Raw genomic sequence first — 15746 nt, 5'->3', positions numbered from 1 at the left:
CTTTGCGCAGGGGCGGGGGAATTTTTATAGTATTAAAAGGGCAGGAAGACTCCTCTTTTCCAGCAAAATGAACTTCAGAAACAGAACCTGGCGAAAGTCTTGGAGGGGAGGGACAAAAATAATTTGGGTTTCCTGGACCTTTTGTATTGACTGACCGAATAACCATGAAATATCCACTTTGTTTTCGGAACGCAAGTCTGATTGCCTTCCGTCAGCAGAGCCAGACCTTTCTGGCCTGTTGAATTAACCCTTTAGGATAATGCTTCTTTTCGTCTGGTCCTGCCACAGACCCTAATGGTAAACAGAGCGAGAACAGAAAAGCTTCAGGCATTATTATATTCTGCAACCAGAGCTTTTCGACTTACCAATTTACTTGTTTTCATGAATCAGATTTTCTTGAAATCAAGCTCCTCCTCTTTCTTTCTTTCTTCGCGACCATTCGTCAAACGCCTCTCGCCCTGCTAGCAGTCGTCAGGCAAGATTCATGACCGTACAGAAGCTTTTAACACAATTCTAACGCTTACGGCCACAAATTAGGCAGCTGGGTTGAAAAATGGCGGTAGAAAAGGGAGGTCAGACGCAGCTTCGTACAACCTGAAGATGAGCGGGGAAACCAGCACGAAGAGGGCAGGCAGCGTGGAACGCTTACAAATACACGCACACACACACATCTATTTCCCAATTATCGCTTTTCCCACCCGCTGCTTTCGCGGGGAGCATCAGTTGGAAGTGTATCTCCCCGTCAGCCTCCAGTTAAGCTACTGGGAGAAGAGCCGGCGCCTGAGCCATTTCTGAGCTTTTATCTACCATCATTTTTTCCTGATCTACTCCTGCAGGCCTCATACTTGATTTCCAAGGCGCGTTGTGCTTTCCCCCCTCGGGCAGTGCAGTCTTACTCATCATAAATACGGATTTCTCTTTGAACTACAAGGGCAAAAGAGGTTTTCCACATTTTCAGGTGATATATCTTTGTTAAGCAACCCTAATAAACCCCTTAGTTATTTACCTAACAGCCATTTAAACACGTGGCAAAGACCTTGTGAATTAACTCGCAAGGGCTTTTTCCCCCCCCCCCCACCCGACTTGCACAACTGAAATCTAAACTATGAACATGAGATATCTTTACAAAGGTCCACGCTTGGTGCAGCGTTAAGAGCTTAAGACGACGATACAAGTTCTTATGTTGCAGTTTTGCTGTATGGTTACAGCGAACAAGGACTGGGGAAAAAACAGGGTAGAAAACAAAATACCGGAACATTCGATGTCTTCCTCTTAATCCAAAGGACACCATCAGATAACGTCTCATATATCCCAAGATCAAAGATTGGGAATTTGAGAGGAGATACAACTAATAGAAATAGGTATGGAAGGATGAAGTTATTTCCCTATCGCAGATACATCTACTCATGCGAAACAGAATGAAAAGGCTGCAGGGACTGGTACTAAAAAAAAAAAAAAAAAAAATCAAAAGCAAAAATATAAGTCTGTAGTAACCATCAGTCTAAGTAACAACAGCAAAAAAACCCTTCATTTTATACAGTCCCACTGAAAGCAACTGGGGTGCATTTATCTAACAATCTCTCACTAAAGCAATATTGCTAAATTTGCGTAACCCCAAAGCCATACATTGTCATTCAGTCATGAACCTATAGAAAGCAAAGTAATAACTTATTGCTATAAAACCTGTGCGGGAAATCCATCTAAACTCGGTATCGCATCTTCATTGTAATTGCACCAACAGAACATTTCTTTAAGGGCTAAAAAAAAAAAAATAACAATAAAAAATTCAACTGCGTTAGGAATTCATCACAGCGGGTTATCGTCCAGCTGCAGATCTAACACCGCCCAGTCATCTGTACATACAACGGTGGTTTCTTTACAGTTTTAGAAAATATTTATTGTCGTTTGATTTTTTTTTTTCCCCCCCCCATCACAGGATTTCCATCTGACGTGGATTTGGTAATGGTTTCACTGCTCCAAGATCAACCTAATATTAAATTTTCTTCTTCGGACACTCTGGAAAGGGACCAACAAGACTTCATGAAGGCACAGGGGGGGTCAGGATCCCCAGTTCAGCAAACTGTGAGTGAGATGGACCAGTTCTGTTCTCTTTCTCCAGAGGTCAAATTCAATGTTCAGCGATTACTGTACCAAATCTCATCATACTTAAATGGTAAAAAAAAGTAAACATTGAAAGTTTCATTCATTAAGAGTAGAAACCTGAGGTGTTATTCTGAGCTAATTTTAAACTCCACGCTAAATTTCCTATTCAATTGCTTAAAAATCCTATTACTTTAAAAACAAAACTGGCAATCCCCCTAGCTACTAATCCAGTAAAAATGCTGCACTTAAACTAATTCTCATCCTGTTTCTAAAATAAATAAATAAAAAGCAGACAGAGACACATCAGAACCTTTTTGTCTACTCCCTGCCGGTAGAGGATACCTCCCAGCACGTCAGAACTCCTTGGGACTTTTTTTTTTTTTTTTTTTTGGGAATAAAAGGATCTCTCTCCGGTTGCCTGTATATTCATCACGTTCCCCTTTCATAACAAAAGTAGGACTGAGAATAGGGGTTTCCATCGGGCAACAGCAAAATCACCATCGTCCTACCTTTACGCTGCGAGTTGGAGGCGGGGAGGTGGCAGCGCTGCCGTTCATGCGGCTTTCTGTAACTAAATATGGGGGGGGGGGGGGGGGTTTTGAAATTCTCATTTAGCGAAAGATGCCATAAACACGTGTATTAGGACTACAGAGGAGAGCGAGGAAGTAAGAATTAGGAAGTTACAAACCGAGCAATTTCGTTTTCACGTGAGAAGCCCCAAAGCGTCACGGGGTCGGATTCGCTTTTTTGCGGGAATCCGGGACGGAACAGAACATTATAACTTTGTCACACAGACGCACGTGCAGGTGAATGAAAGAGCTGTGCCATGCCCCGCTCCGCAGAAAGCGCTGGCTTCTGTGCTAATGTCCCTTTGGGGCTTCCTGAAATCCCGTTCTTCCGCGAAGAAGAACAAACTCCATTCCTTTACCCATTCTCCTAAAATACTGTAAGACCAACATGGATTTGGAGGGGGAAGGAGGAGAGGGACCACTCGATCACCTGGTCCGACTTTGTGTGTAACACAGAACATCACATTTTCCCCTTCGCCAAACCCCAGAGCCTGCTCTTGGGCTTAAGCGTGTCTTCTCAAAGGGCATCCAAGTTGTTATTCACCCTTGATGTCAGGGAAAATACGCATAATTTCTAACCGGAATGTGTCCGGCTTCAGGATCCAGACACTGGCTCTCGTCAAGCCTTTCTCTTCTAGATCAAAGAGCACTTTAGTAGCTGTTATTTTCTTTTTGTGCAAAAGGGAAGGGAGGAGATGAGCCAGGAAGAAGGTCAAAATGTCTGCCCAGAGCCTACCCATCTCCCGGAGTTAATGAAAGGAAGTGATGTAACGAACGATGTATCTGGCAGCTTGTAACACCAGCAGGGAATAAGATCAAGCTTATTTGACTAAACTCGTGTGTGACAAGTCTTGCACTTATCATATTCCTGTCATTTAATCCATCATCACTCGATCATACACCATCTTTTGCCTGGAACTGTCAGACCGACTAGTCGATAGTCACCTAAGACACCCTGTTTTTCCCGAGGTAGTTCGGTCTTCCCAACGCTTTTAACAATTTGGTTTTGAACCGTTTTGGATACCAAGTAACCAGAAAACCCTTTAGATTTTTTAGGGCTTCTCTGCGTGAAGGTGGCTACGACTAGGAACTTTATACTTCTCATGAATAATATATTTGTAATGTAACTTTTTTTTTTTTGGTAAATAATGAAAATAATAAAATGTTTGCTCATACTAATCCTAAGTAAATGCCAATAATTCATTGCAGGATAATCCCAGTTATAACTGCCAACCATATGAGTCAGACGGCAGGACAGAAAGGAAGAGTTCAGAGTCTTCTCACAGCCCCAGCCCTGCTTCTCCGGCCCAGGATCAAATTCATGGGAGATACCCTACAAGCCAAGGAATTCACTGCGGCAAGAACAAATTTAAAGCGTCTTTCAGTACGGAGAAGTTCAGGCGGTACAGTTACGAGGAAAGTACTGTAGGAAATTATGACAGGTTTCTCAAGAGCAGCAGAAACCCCTTCCACCCTTACAAGAGGCAGATCAGCGAAGATGTCTTCCAGGAAGCACACCAAGCCCTCCCACCAGAAGGTTCACCCTTCAAAAACGCTAGAAGCATCGATGGTTTTGAGGGTCTACCGGGATCTACAGGTCCTGACGAGTCGGAGTCATTTCCTACACACATTCCGAACATCTCCACCGAACAACCATGGTGTAACAGCCTCCAGTACAGCACCGCGGGTCAAGATCATGGGTCACAAGTCATGGTCAGTATTTTTTCTAATTTTTTTTTCCTGTTTTCGATGGCAAAAATATACTTTTGGAATTATTTTCTTATCTCTTAATGTGAATACATGGACATTTAGTCTCCTGTCAAGTTGCAGGCTAGAGCTCAGGATAGACACCCATATTTATTTGTCAGAGTTCTCTATTTTATGGCCTTTCTCTACTGAAAAACAGCCCTCAGAAAGGTGCACAAGGACAAATGATTTTCCACTAGACACAATACACAAATCCTAAATATCCAAATTCTTCCGGACAACGGGCAGTTGTCATCAACTGGTATTTTCAAGGGACAAACGTTAACAAGGCAATACTTTTCAAGCACGAGGGCACGTGTACCAGATTTGTTATAACACTTCAGCTGACCTGCGTTTTTCTCGATGCAAATCGAAGAGAAACTCTAAGACATCAGCACTATTTAAAATTAAATATATGTTTATGGCACGTGCAACGTAAAGGCACCTGGGCTAATTCACACACTGGATAGAGGCGACTGCGTATTTAGGGCAGCGCAGAGATCCCTGAAAAGCCAGGTAAATTACCCTCCGGGATCTCCGCAAGGTATCTCTGCTGGGATCCAAAGTCTAACGTGTGTTTTCGTCATCATCATCGGACAAAAACAATGACTCCATCTGCCAGGAGAGGGCCCTAGCCACTGGTTCTAAATGGCTGTGAGGCAAAGAATTTGAGGGTTACCAAAAGAAAGAGGGGGTAAAAAAAAAAAAAATCTTAATTGGATTAAGACAATTTACCAGGGAATGGAAGGATGTTGTCGGGGTACATACCTGGGGATTGAAGCCATCCAGGTTAAGGAGGAAATTGATCTAAATCTCTTATTTCCTGGATAAATACTCATCTAGGTCAGATGAGTTTAATGCAAAACCTGTAAGCAGCTGATGAAAAAAAAGTCCCATTGCCTTCCCAAATCCCTGGGCTGCAAGAGGTAGAGAACGTAAAGCTGGCCCTGCAGGAGCTTTTTACCGAGTACAGGTGACTGCTTGGAAAAGAAAGGCTGCGTTCTTCAGCCAGCGCAGAACGTCGAGGCTCTGAAATAGCTTACACGCTGCTGGTAAGCTGACGCTTCTGAAAAACTTCATCTTATCGCCACCAAAATAGCATGGACGCTCATTAATGCTGGATCTGGCATTTGCTGGGTGCCTACTATCAAATCAAGTCTAATACGTACACCCACACTAGTCTATGCCATAAAAGATGGTCGTTATGGCCCTGCTTTAAAACAAAAGGATAAATGTTACTAGTTCCTCGAAATAATACGATGTTTACGGCATCAGCTCTCAGAAGGGAATTCCTGGCCGTGGATGTTAAGTGGGGGAAGGAACCCGTAGTCGGTCGCAGATGCGGGGATAAGGACACATCCTTCCCCGTGCTGTTCGTGACCCACCAGAGCTCTACCAAGAGCCTTGTTTGAATTTCTCTGCTAAAGCAGCCAGTGTTACCACACACCCCACATGCCGCACTCAGCACTAAAAGGCAGCAAAATTTAACATCCAGGAGCCCGAGCCCAACGTAGAACCCGGGACAGGAGCCAGGCAGAGCTCCGAGAAGTTGAGACTTGACCAACTTCTCTATGTTTATTTCCAGAGTCGCAGAAATAAATCACGTTCTTACTGTATTTCCTATATCTTGCTCAAATTGAGTCGTCAGCCTAGTTTGATTCTTCTCCGCCACCTCTTTCCTGTGCATTAAGAACTCACCCTCCACCTAACGACAGAACTCCAGCTTGAGGCACTGACCAGGAGCGTGAAAAAGAGAGACGGGCACGTGCGCAGGCTCAGGAATGAAGCTGGAGTACACAGCTGGTGTCTGGAGGGGAAAAAGATAAACAGAAACCGACATTTTCCGAATTCGACATTTTCCGAATTGCTCTTTGCACGGAATTTGGACCAGGATTTCCTTTCTCAAAGTAGTAATTATCTAAATGCAGGAAACAATGTTTCTTCTTATCATAGAATCAGAATGGGTTGGGTTGGAAGAGACCTTGAAGCCCACCCCGTGCCACCCGCTGCCCTGGGCAGGGACACCTCCCACCAGCCCAGGTTGCTCCAAGCCCCGTCCAACCTGGCCTTGAACCCCTCCAGGGATGGGGCAGCCACAGCTTCTCTGGGCAACCTGGGCCAGGGGCTCACCACCCTCAGAGTCAAAAATTTCTTCCCGTTATCTCATCTAAACCTTCCCTTTTTCAATTTAAAACCGTTCCCCCTCGTCCTATGGCTCCCCTCCCTGCTCCAGAGTCCCTCCCCAGCTTTCCTGGAGCCCCTTTAGGGACTGCAAGGTCTCCCCAGAGCCTTCTCTTCTCCAGGCTGAACCCCCCCCAACTCTCTCAGCCTGTCCTCATAGGAGACCACGTACCACTAAAAATCAAGTCCAAAAAAGTAACATGTATAATGAAAGACAAATCAAAACAGTAACTAATACAATTATTCTATTTTAAACCGTTCTTCTCTGATCACTCTTCCCTTAAATATTTCCTAGCAGGACTCAGACATGAAGCTTAGGACATCCCCGCTGGAAGGGCAGCCCGGTCTCTATTGCTACCAGCCTCCCGTGCAGCAGATGTATTGCCCCTCGCATCCTTTCCACCAGGTCAGTACAATATATAGACCAAAATCCCCTCTATTTCTAGCACTGTAATGGTACGGGAGTTATGGTAATAACACAAAAAGACAGGTGAAAAAATACCCGCCAGTTTTGTGTTCGCGGGACCATGTTTGTATACATACATTTTGTTTATGACAATAAGACCTTAGAAGAGCTGGATCTAAATGCATTTTTAAATGGTCATCCAGAAAAAAAGAAAAAGAAAAAACCCACCTCGTAAAAAATGGAATCTTGGTACTTATTCATATTTTCACCATTACGCTCAAGAAAATTGGCTGTGAAACCAGATAAATTATTAACATAATTGTTGGCCTTTTGGGATCCAAGGGAATTGACTGTGCTTTAACTTCAGAGTGAAAAATTAAGTATGGGTGACTGTATACTTAAAATTCGGATCAAACATAGAAAAACCACCACTAAAGCAAAATTTTAGCAGCAAGATGATGCACCCTTTCTTTGTGCTTGATGGCACACGCACCTCTTGTGCAACCTTTTCACTCTTACATCATCCCCAGTGAAAGATTATTCAGCTGAAGCCTAATTGACAATAATGCTGATGATGCATGAGCGCGCACGATATTAAGGTTGTTCTTCCGTAATGTGACTAGATTATTCATGCTAAAAAGGCACAGGAGTAACTGACACCTTGTTTTTCTTGAGCGTGTTTGGGTGTCTTTTGAATACGTGGCGGTGCCTAGTTTCAAAGCAGGATGCGCACAGCATCTTTGTAAAAATCACACGTATTTACCTTAACCTTACACGCGATCCTAGTACAGATTTTGAGAGGTTAGCGAGCGCGGTCTACTGAGCTTTGAAACCTTGGTGTAGAAGGAGGGTGTCTATTACAGACAGTAATTTTCATGACCAGGAAATATCTTTAAACAATTCCCCATAGATATAAAACGGTGGTGCTCTTCAGTGCATTGACATTTTCCTCTTTTACGCTCAGTTATCCACAACGTACAAAATTTTTAGCAAAAAAAAAAAAAAAAAAGGTGTTTGAGGAGATAAAAATATGCTTGAAACACCCTACTTTAAAAAAAAAAAAAAAAACAACAAAAAAAAACCCCAACCTTATTTAAGGTGAAATTAAGGCAACAAGGATTTTTCAGATACATAGGCAGAAATCCACATGCAAAAACAGCACAACCACCAAAACTCCCAACCATTAGAACTGAATTAAATTAAGCTTACAGGAAATTCATATATATATAGAAAGTATTTGAACATAAAAGCTCACACTTGAGTTACGACTCCTTTGATCTCGCTGACTGATGACTGACGTCGCGGAATCAACTGTACCGTCTCATGCAACTTGCTCAAGAAGTATAAGAAATATGACTGACAGAGCAGTGATTTAAAACCGTGCAAAGAAAACACAAGTCAGGTTACTGTATGGTATTTCTTTGGGATTGTTAATTCCTGCAGTGTTACTACTCTGAGTCACTGAAATAGTAATTAGACCATTCATCGTCAGGATTTAGTCCCTCGTGAGGAAAAAGAAAGGTTATTTTTGGCGTGATTTTCTGTAAGAGGAAATTTAGGTAACTTCTGAAAAGAGATGCTGAATGACCATAAAGAACAAGCATAGACACACGTAGGAATTTTATGATCGTCGATAAAATTGAGTCATCTGTCACGGGCGACTTTTTAGGAATTTCATTTGTTAGAGTTTTGTAAAACGTTACTAAGGAAGAGGGAAAGTGGTGGATTTTCATATTTTTAAGTGTGTATTTCTTATACTTACAAATTCCCCGCCCTGCCTACTGAAACTTAACGGAAGGTGTCTCATTATTACAGTATGTAACCCCTCAGACACAGAGGGGAATAGAATAGGGCGTAACTTTACCAACCACTTGGAGACCTTCAGGGACTTCTACGGCTTTTCTGAACTTCCAGTGCCTGGAAGAGTTAAGCGATGTTGTGGCGAGGCACGGACGCTTGCATGAAGTAAACTTCCAAAACCAGGTTCCTATTTACCGTCACCTTTCTCCTCCCGCTCCCTCAGCGGTGGCCGGTCCCTCACCGCCATCTGGACTTTGTATTTAACCCAGCTCAGGGACACGGGGGCACAGAGGTTCTTCTCCGAGGAGGTGTCGCACAAGGGCAGACCCATTTGCTCAGGGCGTCCGCCGACTACCGAAGTTCAAATAGTTTCGACATAAAGGGCTTTTCGTACCCGCTGTCCTCAGCTTGAGAAGTGTACAGATGCTAAAGAGATGTGAGAAGGCGCAGAAAGAAGCAGTTCCTCTGCAACTAGTCAGGAAATAACGGCCAGAGAATAATCTCACTCCTGCCTCTTTCTTTAACCTATCGCTCTGGCATTCCACTAGCTAAAATTTACTGAAACTTTTTTTTTTCCCCTCTCCTTTTCCCTATATTGTGGTAAAAAGACAACTATCTTTTACGTTCTTACCAACGCCATGATAATTTACTTGTTTTTTCTTGTTAGCCTAAAACTCAAATCAAAGCGAGAAAAGGTAATAATAAACTTAACAGGATAAAAAGGAAGATGATATTACACCACCATCCCATCTTACTAATTGGTTTTATTACTGCTGTTTTAGAAGAAGAGGGCCCCAGATGAAGGATTAACTTGCCACAAAAGCTCTGCTGCCCATATAGAGTTCCCCGCTGGGGAGATGCCAATATACCAGTTCCCCACTGGGACTCCATCTCACACGCAGTATAAATGTCGGGTTTGTGTCTTGCTCTAGCAGAAAGCTCCAGTTAGCTTGTTAATTCATTTGAATATTTTTTAATTTCTTTATTCATCCCGAAGCAGGCACCCTTCCCCTGCCAATTTGATACCAGTGCTATTACTGCGCATCGGCATTAACCACATTGAAAAAAAAAAAAACCCTACAAAATTAAAGCTGAAATACACCTTCTGGGAGCTGCTAGGCAAGACACGACAAGCACTTAGAGGAAAGGCTTCCATCCACCTGCAGGCTGGCACTGTGACAGAGCTCCTACAGGCAGCAGGTTTCTCTTAGACTATTCAATATTTGTGTTTTTTCACATTACTATAGTAAAGATATGGCAAGGTGTTCTACTCCTCGGCGGAAAGGACCTATAGGCATAAGCAGCCAAAGGCAGAGCAATGTAGAATTGTTGTCCCTGTGCCATAAACAGCTCCCGGGAAATGAAAAAACACGCGGTACAAGACCAAGACGACGGGGAATACCACCTTTTTGCATGAAGCAGCTCCAGAATTTCAATACTTTACATTTCAAATGCGAACGGAGCAGTTTTGGAGCAATTTGAATCGCTAGGAAGTTTACGCTGGAGAAAACAGGCCCTTCGGCCCGCGCTGAAAGACGGTCAAACCACGCCTCACTTTTCATTAGAGGGATGAGAGACATCAACTCCGTCGTTAATGTTGTCCAAATGATAAAATGGCCTCACCTTCCCCTTTGCTGGGCACAACACCGATGATGACTCATAAGAAAAAATTACTTCTTACTGACCTGAAAGAAACAGCAGACACTTACAGAAGTCGCTCACCCACCCACCATAAAAGACGGACACCTTTCATGCCAGTTGGGCGACAGCAAAACCAGCTCCAGCCTGTCCTACCAGACCATTCCCCAGGCTCTGCTCCCTCAAAAAGCAGTAACGAAACCAATAAAACAGAAATAATCCTTAAAACGCCCAGTTCTTGCCTTTGGTGATGTGACGCCACAACCAGTCCCGTCTCAGTATTCCTTTCAAAGGGCTACTAACACCAATAAAACCCAAATTATTGTACGAATTGCCCAGTTTTCTACTCCCCCAATGCAGTAAAGCAACGAACGCACACGGAAACCAGTTTGCAGCTTGCTCTGGAAACTGCAGTTTTGCCCAGTATTTAGTTTAATGAGGCAGGACCTGATTAATTACGTACATCTCATTTCTTCCACCCTGCAAACGAATGAGTGTATTCCGTGTGTTGGGGTTTGTTCCCCCCCATCCTGTTTCAGGCAGTTCAATGTTAGAAAGATAAAAGCAACCAGGCAAAAAAACTCCGGCGGCAACAACAATAAAATTACAGAGGAACTGAAATAAGTCATTAGGAACCCAGGCTAAATAAATAAACCACGAGGATTTTGCGAGCACGTGATAACCTCTCACAGGGGTTTCAAGGGGCCAAAGACCCAGAGCAACGGAAACTATTGGAAAATAGGACCGAGAGTAAGAAACTTCAGATGTATAAATTAATTGCCAAAGAAATTTTTCCCAACAAGGCCGGAAAGCTACATAATAATCTTTCAGAGGAACCGTAAAAACCTCCTGCCACGGGACTGCTGGAGGTAAGCAGTAAAACACTAGAGCAGGGCTCAGCAACCCCGGAGTCCCAGGGAAGGCACGCAGGTAGGGCTTTTTTAATAGCCTACGACACGACTCCCTAATTTTGGCCGTGCCCTGGCCCTGGCATCTGGAAAGATCCGTCTGCAAGAGGCAGAAATTCCTCTCGCACTGAGCTGCGAGTTCACAGGGAGCCAACTGATGGTATCTTACCTGCGCCGGGTAGTGTTCCTTTGTTCTCGAAAGTTGCCTGCCAGCAGGTTTGAACTCTAATTTGGAGGGGGGAAAAAAAAAAAAAAAAAAAAAAAGGAAGGAAAAAAAAAAAAAGACTATGTGACCAACTGCTGCGCTAAAAAATTGAGAGTAAACCTGCAGAAACGCTGATGCAATCAAGGCTGTGTATGTGCGTTACTTCTTTCAACTATTTTTTTTTTTTTTGGACATATTTCTCTCCCGGGGATCGCAGTTCCTCGGTGTGTGCTGGGAGGTTCAGGGGTCTCCGCAAGAGACAACTCGGCATTTCGGTCTCAGGGAGCATCCACAGCTTGTCCCTAGGGCTAGGGTAGCATGAACGCTGTCTGGTTTTAGGCATCCTGACTATTCTTTTTAGCTTTGCAGTATAGAAAACGGGGGCGGGGGGCAAAGAAGCTGCTCGAGGTGGCGGTCAACAGCGCTTGAACTCCCCGGCTCTTGTCATTGACTATGAGAGAACCTCACAGCTTTGGCACAAGTTGGGCAATATGAAAACCACCCATGAGAAATGTCTCATATGCCACTCTCCTTACCCCCAGAATGACATTACTAACTTATTCTATAATAATACATTCCCTTTGTGTGTGTGTGTATATATATATATAAATATATTCCGCTGCCATCCACTAAAGCTTTTGGTGTCATCATTGGGGTTTTTTTCCTCCCTTGCCCGATAACAGCAAATTGAACACATGCTTTGGGCTGCTGTTCTCTTGGAAGTAGGTTTTCTACACTTTGAATTTTTACCTTCTTGTATCCCCTTCCACCTAAAAAAAAAAAAAAAAAAACAAAAACCAAAAAAACCCAAAAAACCCCAGCACACAAAACCAAACGAGGCTCAGTCAAAACTCCCCTGTTTCTTCCTATATTTTTAGAGGCTTTACTTAATAGGCTTATTTTTCCTATGGTGCATATTGTTTGAAGTACTTTATTCTGTTTCTTTTTTATTTATATAAATAAAATCATACCATTCATTTACTTACCTGCATAGTGTAATGTTGTACATGCCCTATTTCTTCTACTTGTTGAGCGTTAGCTGGTAACATTAGTGTTTCCCGATGCCATGCTAGAAAGGCTTTAGGTCTGACTTGGCATAACAGCTATTAAACGTGGGCAGAGGACAATATCCTCAGAACTAAGGAGTTTCATACTGTTAATTAAGAAAGAAATATTTTTTGAGAGCTTGTTGCTGAGCCAAGTAACGTCTCTTTTCTTGTATCCCCAGTATCCCTCGGGAGGCAGCTACCCTGTGACTTACATTACTTCTTCACACTACCCTTACCAAAGAATCGCTCCTCAAAGCGGTCAAGAATCCCAGCAGCCTCTATTTCCCAAACCCATCTACTCCTACAGGTAATAAAATATTTATTTTATTCCCCCCCCCCCCGAGTCCTCATGTGACAGGAAATACACTGTTTACCCATGGCCCGTTTCCAGCATAATTTGCAATAATGTGCTTACTGGTATGTGTCTGGTTCCCGGTGTGCTCTCTCCTCTTTGTGTGAATCCCAAGATGTTCCAGGCTCTGGGGCCAAGGCAGAGGGAAAGGAGATGTCGTAAAGCATCTGAACGGTCCCAATCACCACCACCCCCAAAATGCTAGATCTTTCTCTAAAAGGAAAGCTCAGGTGTTGCAAATTCCATCGGCACAAGACTAATCACACTTGATTGCCTTTTCCAGGACCTCTATTAAAACTAATTTATTTTTTAACTCTGGTTACCAGGGCAAGGAAATGCCTAGAAAACGTATCAGCTGTGCCAGTCACCGCACAGGTTTAGCCCCCACATAGCAGCCTAGCAAAGCAGATCAGACAATTAAATTTTAATTGTACCTTCTGTCACCGTCAGCCTGGTGTTCACTTTGGGGCCTTTATCAGTTTAAGCACTCAAACACAACCTTCAGTAAACGCGCGCTCGCAGGATTCGAAGGCCGTGGGCTTCATTCCACTTTCTCTTAGTTTACTTTCAACCCAGGTTGGACCTTCTCTATGCGCTTCGAGAATTACTTTTAGAAGTTAGGCGGTGTAAGGACATTGCTTATAAACAACCGGGTGGAAACTTTAAGCATTCAGGTATTCCTGCTATGCCAGTGAAAGCCGGAGTAATTACACACACTGTGAAAAACGGGGCGGGGGGGGGTGTTTCTGCCTCTGAGGAGTCAAGCAGACCAGGCTAAAATACTTTTCTTTCTCTCCCTAAAGCATCCTGATCTTCATGGCACTCAAAAACAGCAAGACAGGGAGCTTGCCGGTCAGCGAGATTTACAATTTCATGACGGAACACTTTCCTTACTTTAAGGTGAGTTCCAGAGGGAGAGGGGGAATCTCTCCCAAGCTTGCCAGGCAGCAGAGGGAATAGGGGAGGGGATTCAAGCTACGAAAAGGGATAATTTCTCAGTACGTTAACGTGAACTCACGCTATAACCCTTCCTAAACGCAAACTACCCAACATTTTAGGCTGGTTGAACATGACATGCAGTATTATTTAACACAAAAAGTTATTAAGAACCGTCCCAACGTTGAGTTTGTGCCGGTGACAGCGGCCATTCCTCCCTAACAACTTGTAAAAAGGAGAACTATTTTTTAAAACCCCAGCCGTTCCTTCCTCTTGGCTCTCAAATGCAGGCAGGGCTGGTCTTGTGGGTTCCTCTGCCGTCGGTCGCAGGTCCAGGCTGGTGGGGAAGCAGAGGGTCAAGGTCATCTTGCTCCGGAGCTGGGATGTCGGTCTGAGGCAACTCCATCACCGGCATGCACTGCACAAAGGAAAGTGCAGGACGTAATAAATGGTACTAAGCTCATAATTACACAGCGATGGCGGTGAAGGGAAGGCTGTACAGTTTGCAGCAGATACTGTTGAAATTTAAATCCCTGCTAGAAGAGAATGGTTTCCTGCCCTTGGAACGCCAGTGGGAAGAGATGAGTCAGCGCACGATCCGAGAGCGGGAGGATTACAGTTAAGGTTTTAAAACGAGCTGTAATAGAACCGCCGACTGATGCCCAACGCGTTGCTGATGCTTCAAAAACCTCTCCCCGAAAGTCCGCGCCAGGTGCCCCGCAACTGTCGGCAAGGCCCAAAACCGAAAATAAAGCAACACGAGTCCGCCCCGTTGCCTACCGCAAATAAACATGCAGCAATTCAAATAAATTTAAATTAACTACAGAAAGGCAATTCAAACATCTATATTAAGACAAGAACGCTAAGAATTACTAAAAATAAACATTCGGATACAATTTTGCAATGGTTTTGGACACTAAGTGAGGATAAATAATGCCTGGGGGAAAAAAAAATTTAAACATGCCGATAATCAGAGAAAAATAATCCACATTATCATGAAGGAAGAACTGTTAGGATCCATTCCCCGCCTGTATTCCCAGATGTCCTCCCAAAGGAATCACTAGCGGCTCTGTTATTTGTTACCAGCAAGAGAAGGGAGAAAAAAAACTAAAGGAACCTGCCACGATAATTCAAGAAGTATCACATCGCGTCGCGACTGGTCGTAACCCACTGAAACAAATCCGAAGCGCTCGAACTTTGTGAAGTCACAGGGACACAACCGATTTTTAGGCAAAACACATGAAATTAAGTAACGACAATAATCTAAAGAGGGAAAGGAAAGGCAGGATGGCACGCGACAAGAACACGGTAGCTGTACTTTTTTTTTTTCTTTTTTTTTTTCCGTTTTCAAAAGAAGAATAAATTGCAAAGGTTTGGATTTTGTCCCCGAGATTATCAACTCTATTTTTCCACGCGTTCACCACTGGTTGCAAGAAAAATTAGTAAGGCAAAAGGAAATAGTTTGAGGATTGTGGAAAAGGTCCTGGGCCACCATATCTCGCAACTGATGTTTGGCAGAACTGCGCTTCTTGGCTTCACGCGCCCTTTCTGGGAAACGCGTTCTTATCCGATTGCTCTTCTCTAGAAAAATAGGGTGAGTTTCAAGCAGAGAGGCGGGAATATTAAAAAGTAGGTTTTTACAGGCACGTCCACGTTTGTTCGCCAGGCCAAACTGAAATGACTTCTCCTTTGTCTTACACCACCATCGATTACAAAGCTCAGCAGCAGCTGGCAAACGAGACGCTGGTGCTGCCGACGCGCGCAGCGGTTCCCCAGCCACGAGGCGGTGGCTCTGCCAGCGTCACCTTCCCGGGCCTGAACTTAACGTTACTCCGACACAGGGGGATCTGAAT

At 43.8% G+C, this 15746-nt stretch overlaps 1 protein-coding gene across 1 annotated transcript in view; it reads left to right on the top strand.

The window, feature by feature from the left end:
- The first annotated feature begins 1962 nt into the window (after positions 1-1962).
- Positions 1963-15746, top strand: part of FOXN1 (forkhead box N1) — a 22260-nt gene continuing 8476 nt past the window's right edge. The window contains exons 1-5 of the mRNA XM_054210143.1: positions 1963-2082; positions 3882-4385; positions 6895-7005; positions 12785-12912; positions 13761-13857. Coding sequence (XP_054066118.1) covers positions 1963-2082; positions 3882-4385; positions 6895-7005; positions 12785-12912; positions 13761-13857 — 960 coding nt within the window. The remainder of the gene's footprint in view (positions 2083-3881; positions 4386-6894; positions 7006-12784; positions 12913-13760; positions 13858-15746) is intronic.

Source organism: Rissa tridactyla, chromosome 7 (genome assembly GCF_028500815.1).
Source record: "Rissa tridactyla isolate bRisTri1 chromosome 7, bRisTri1.patW.cur.20221130, whole genome shotgun sequence".
NCBI classification, from domain to species: domain Eukaryota; kingdom Metazoa; phylum Chordata; class Aves; order Charadriiformes; family Laridae; genus Rissa; species Rissa tridactyla.
The sequence above is the reverse complement of the archived record's forward strand: the minus strand, read 5'-3'. Positions and strand labels throughout refer to the sequence as shown.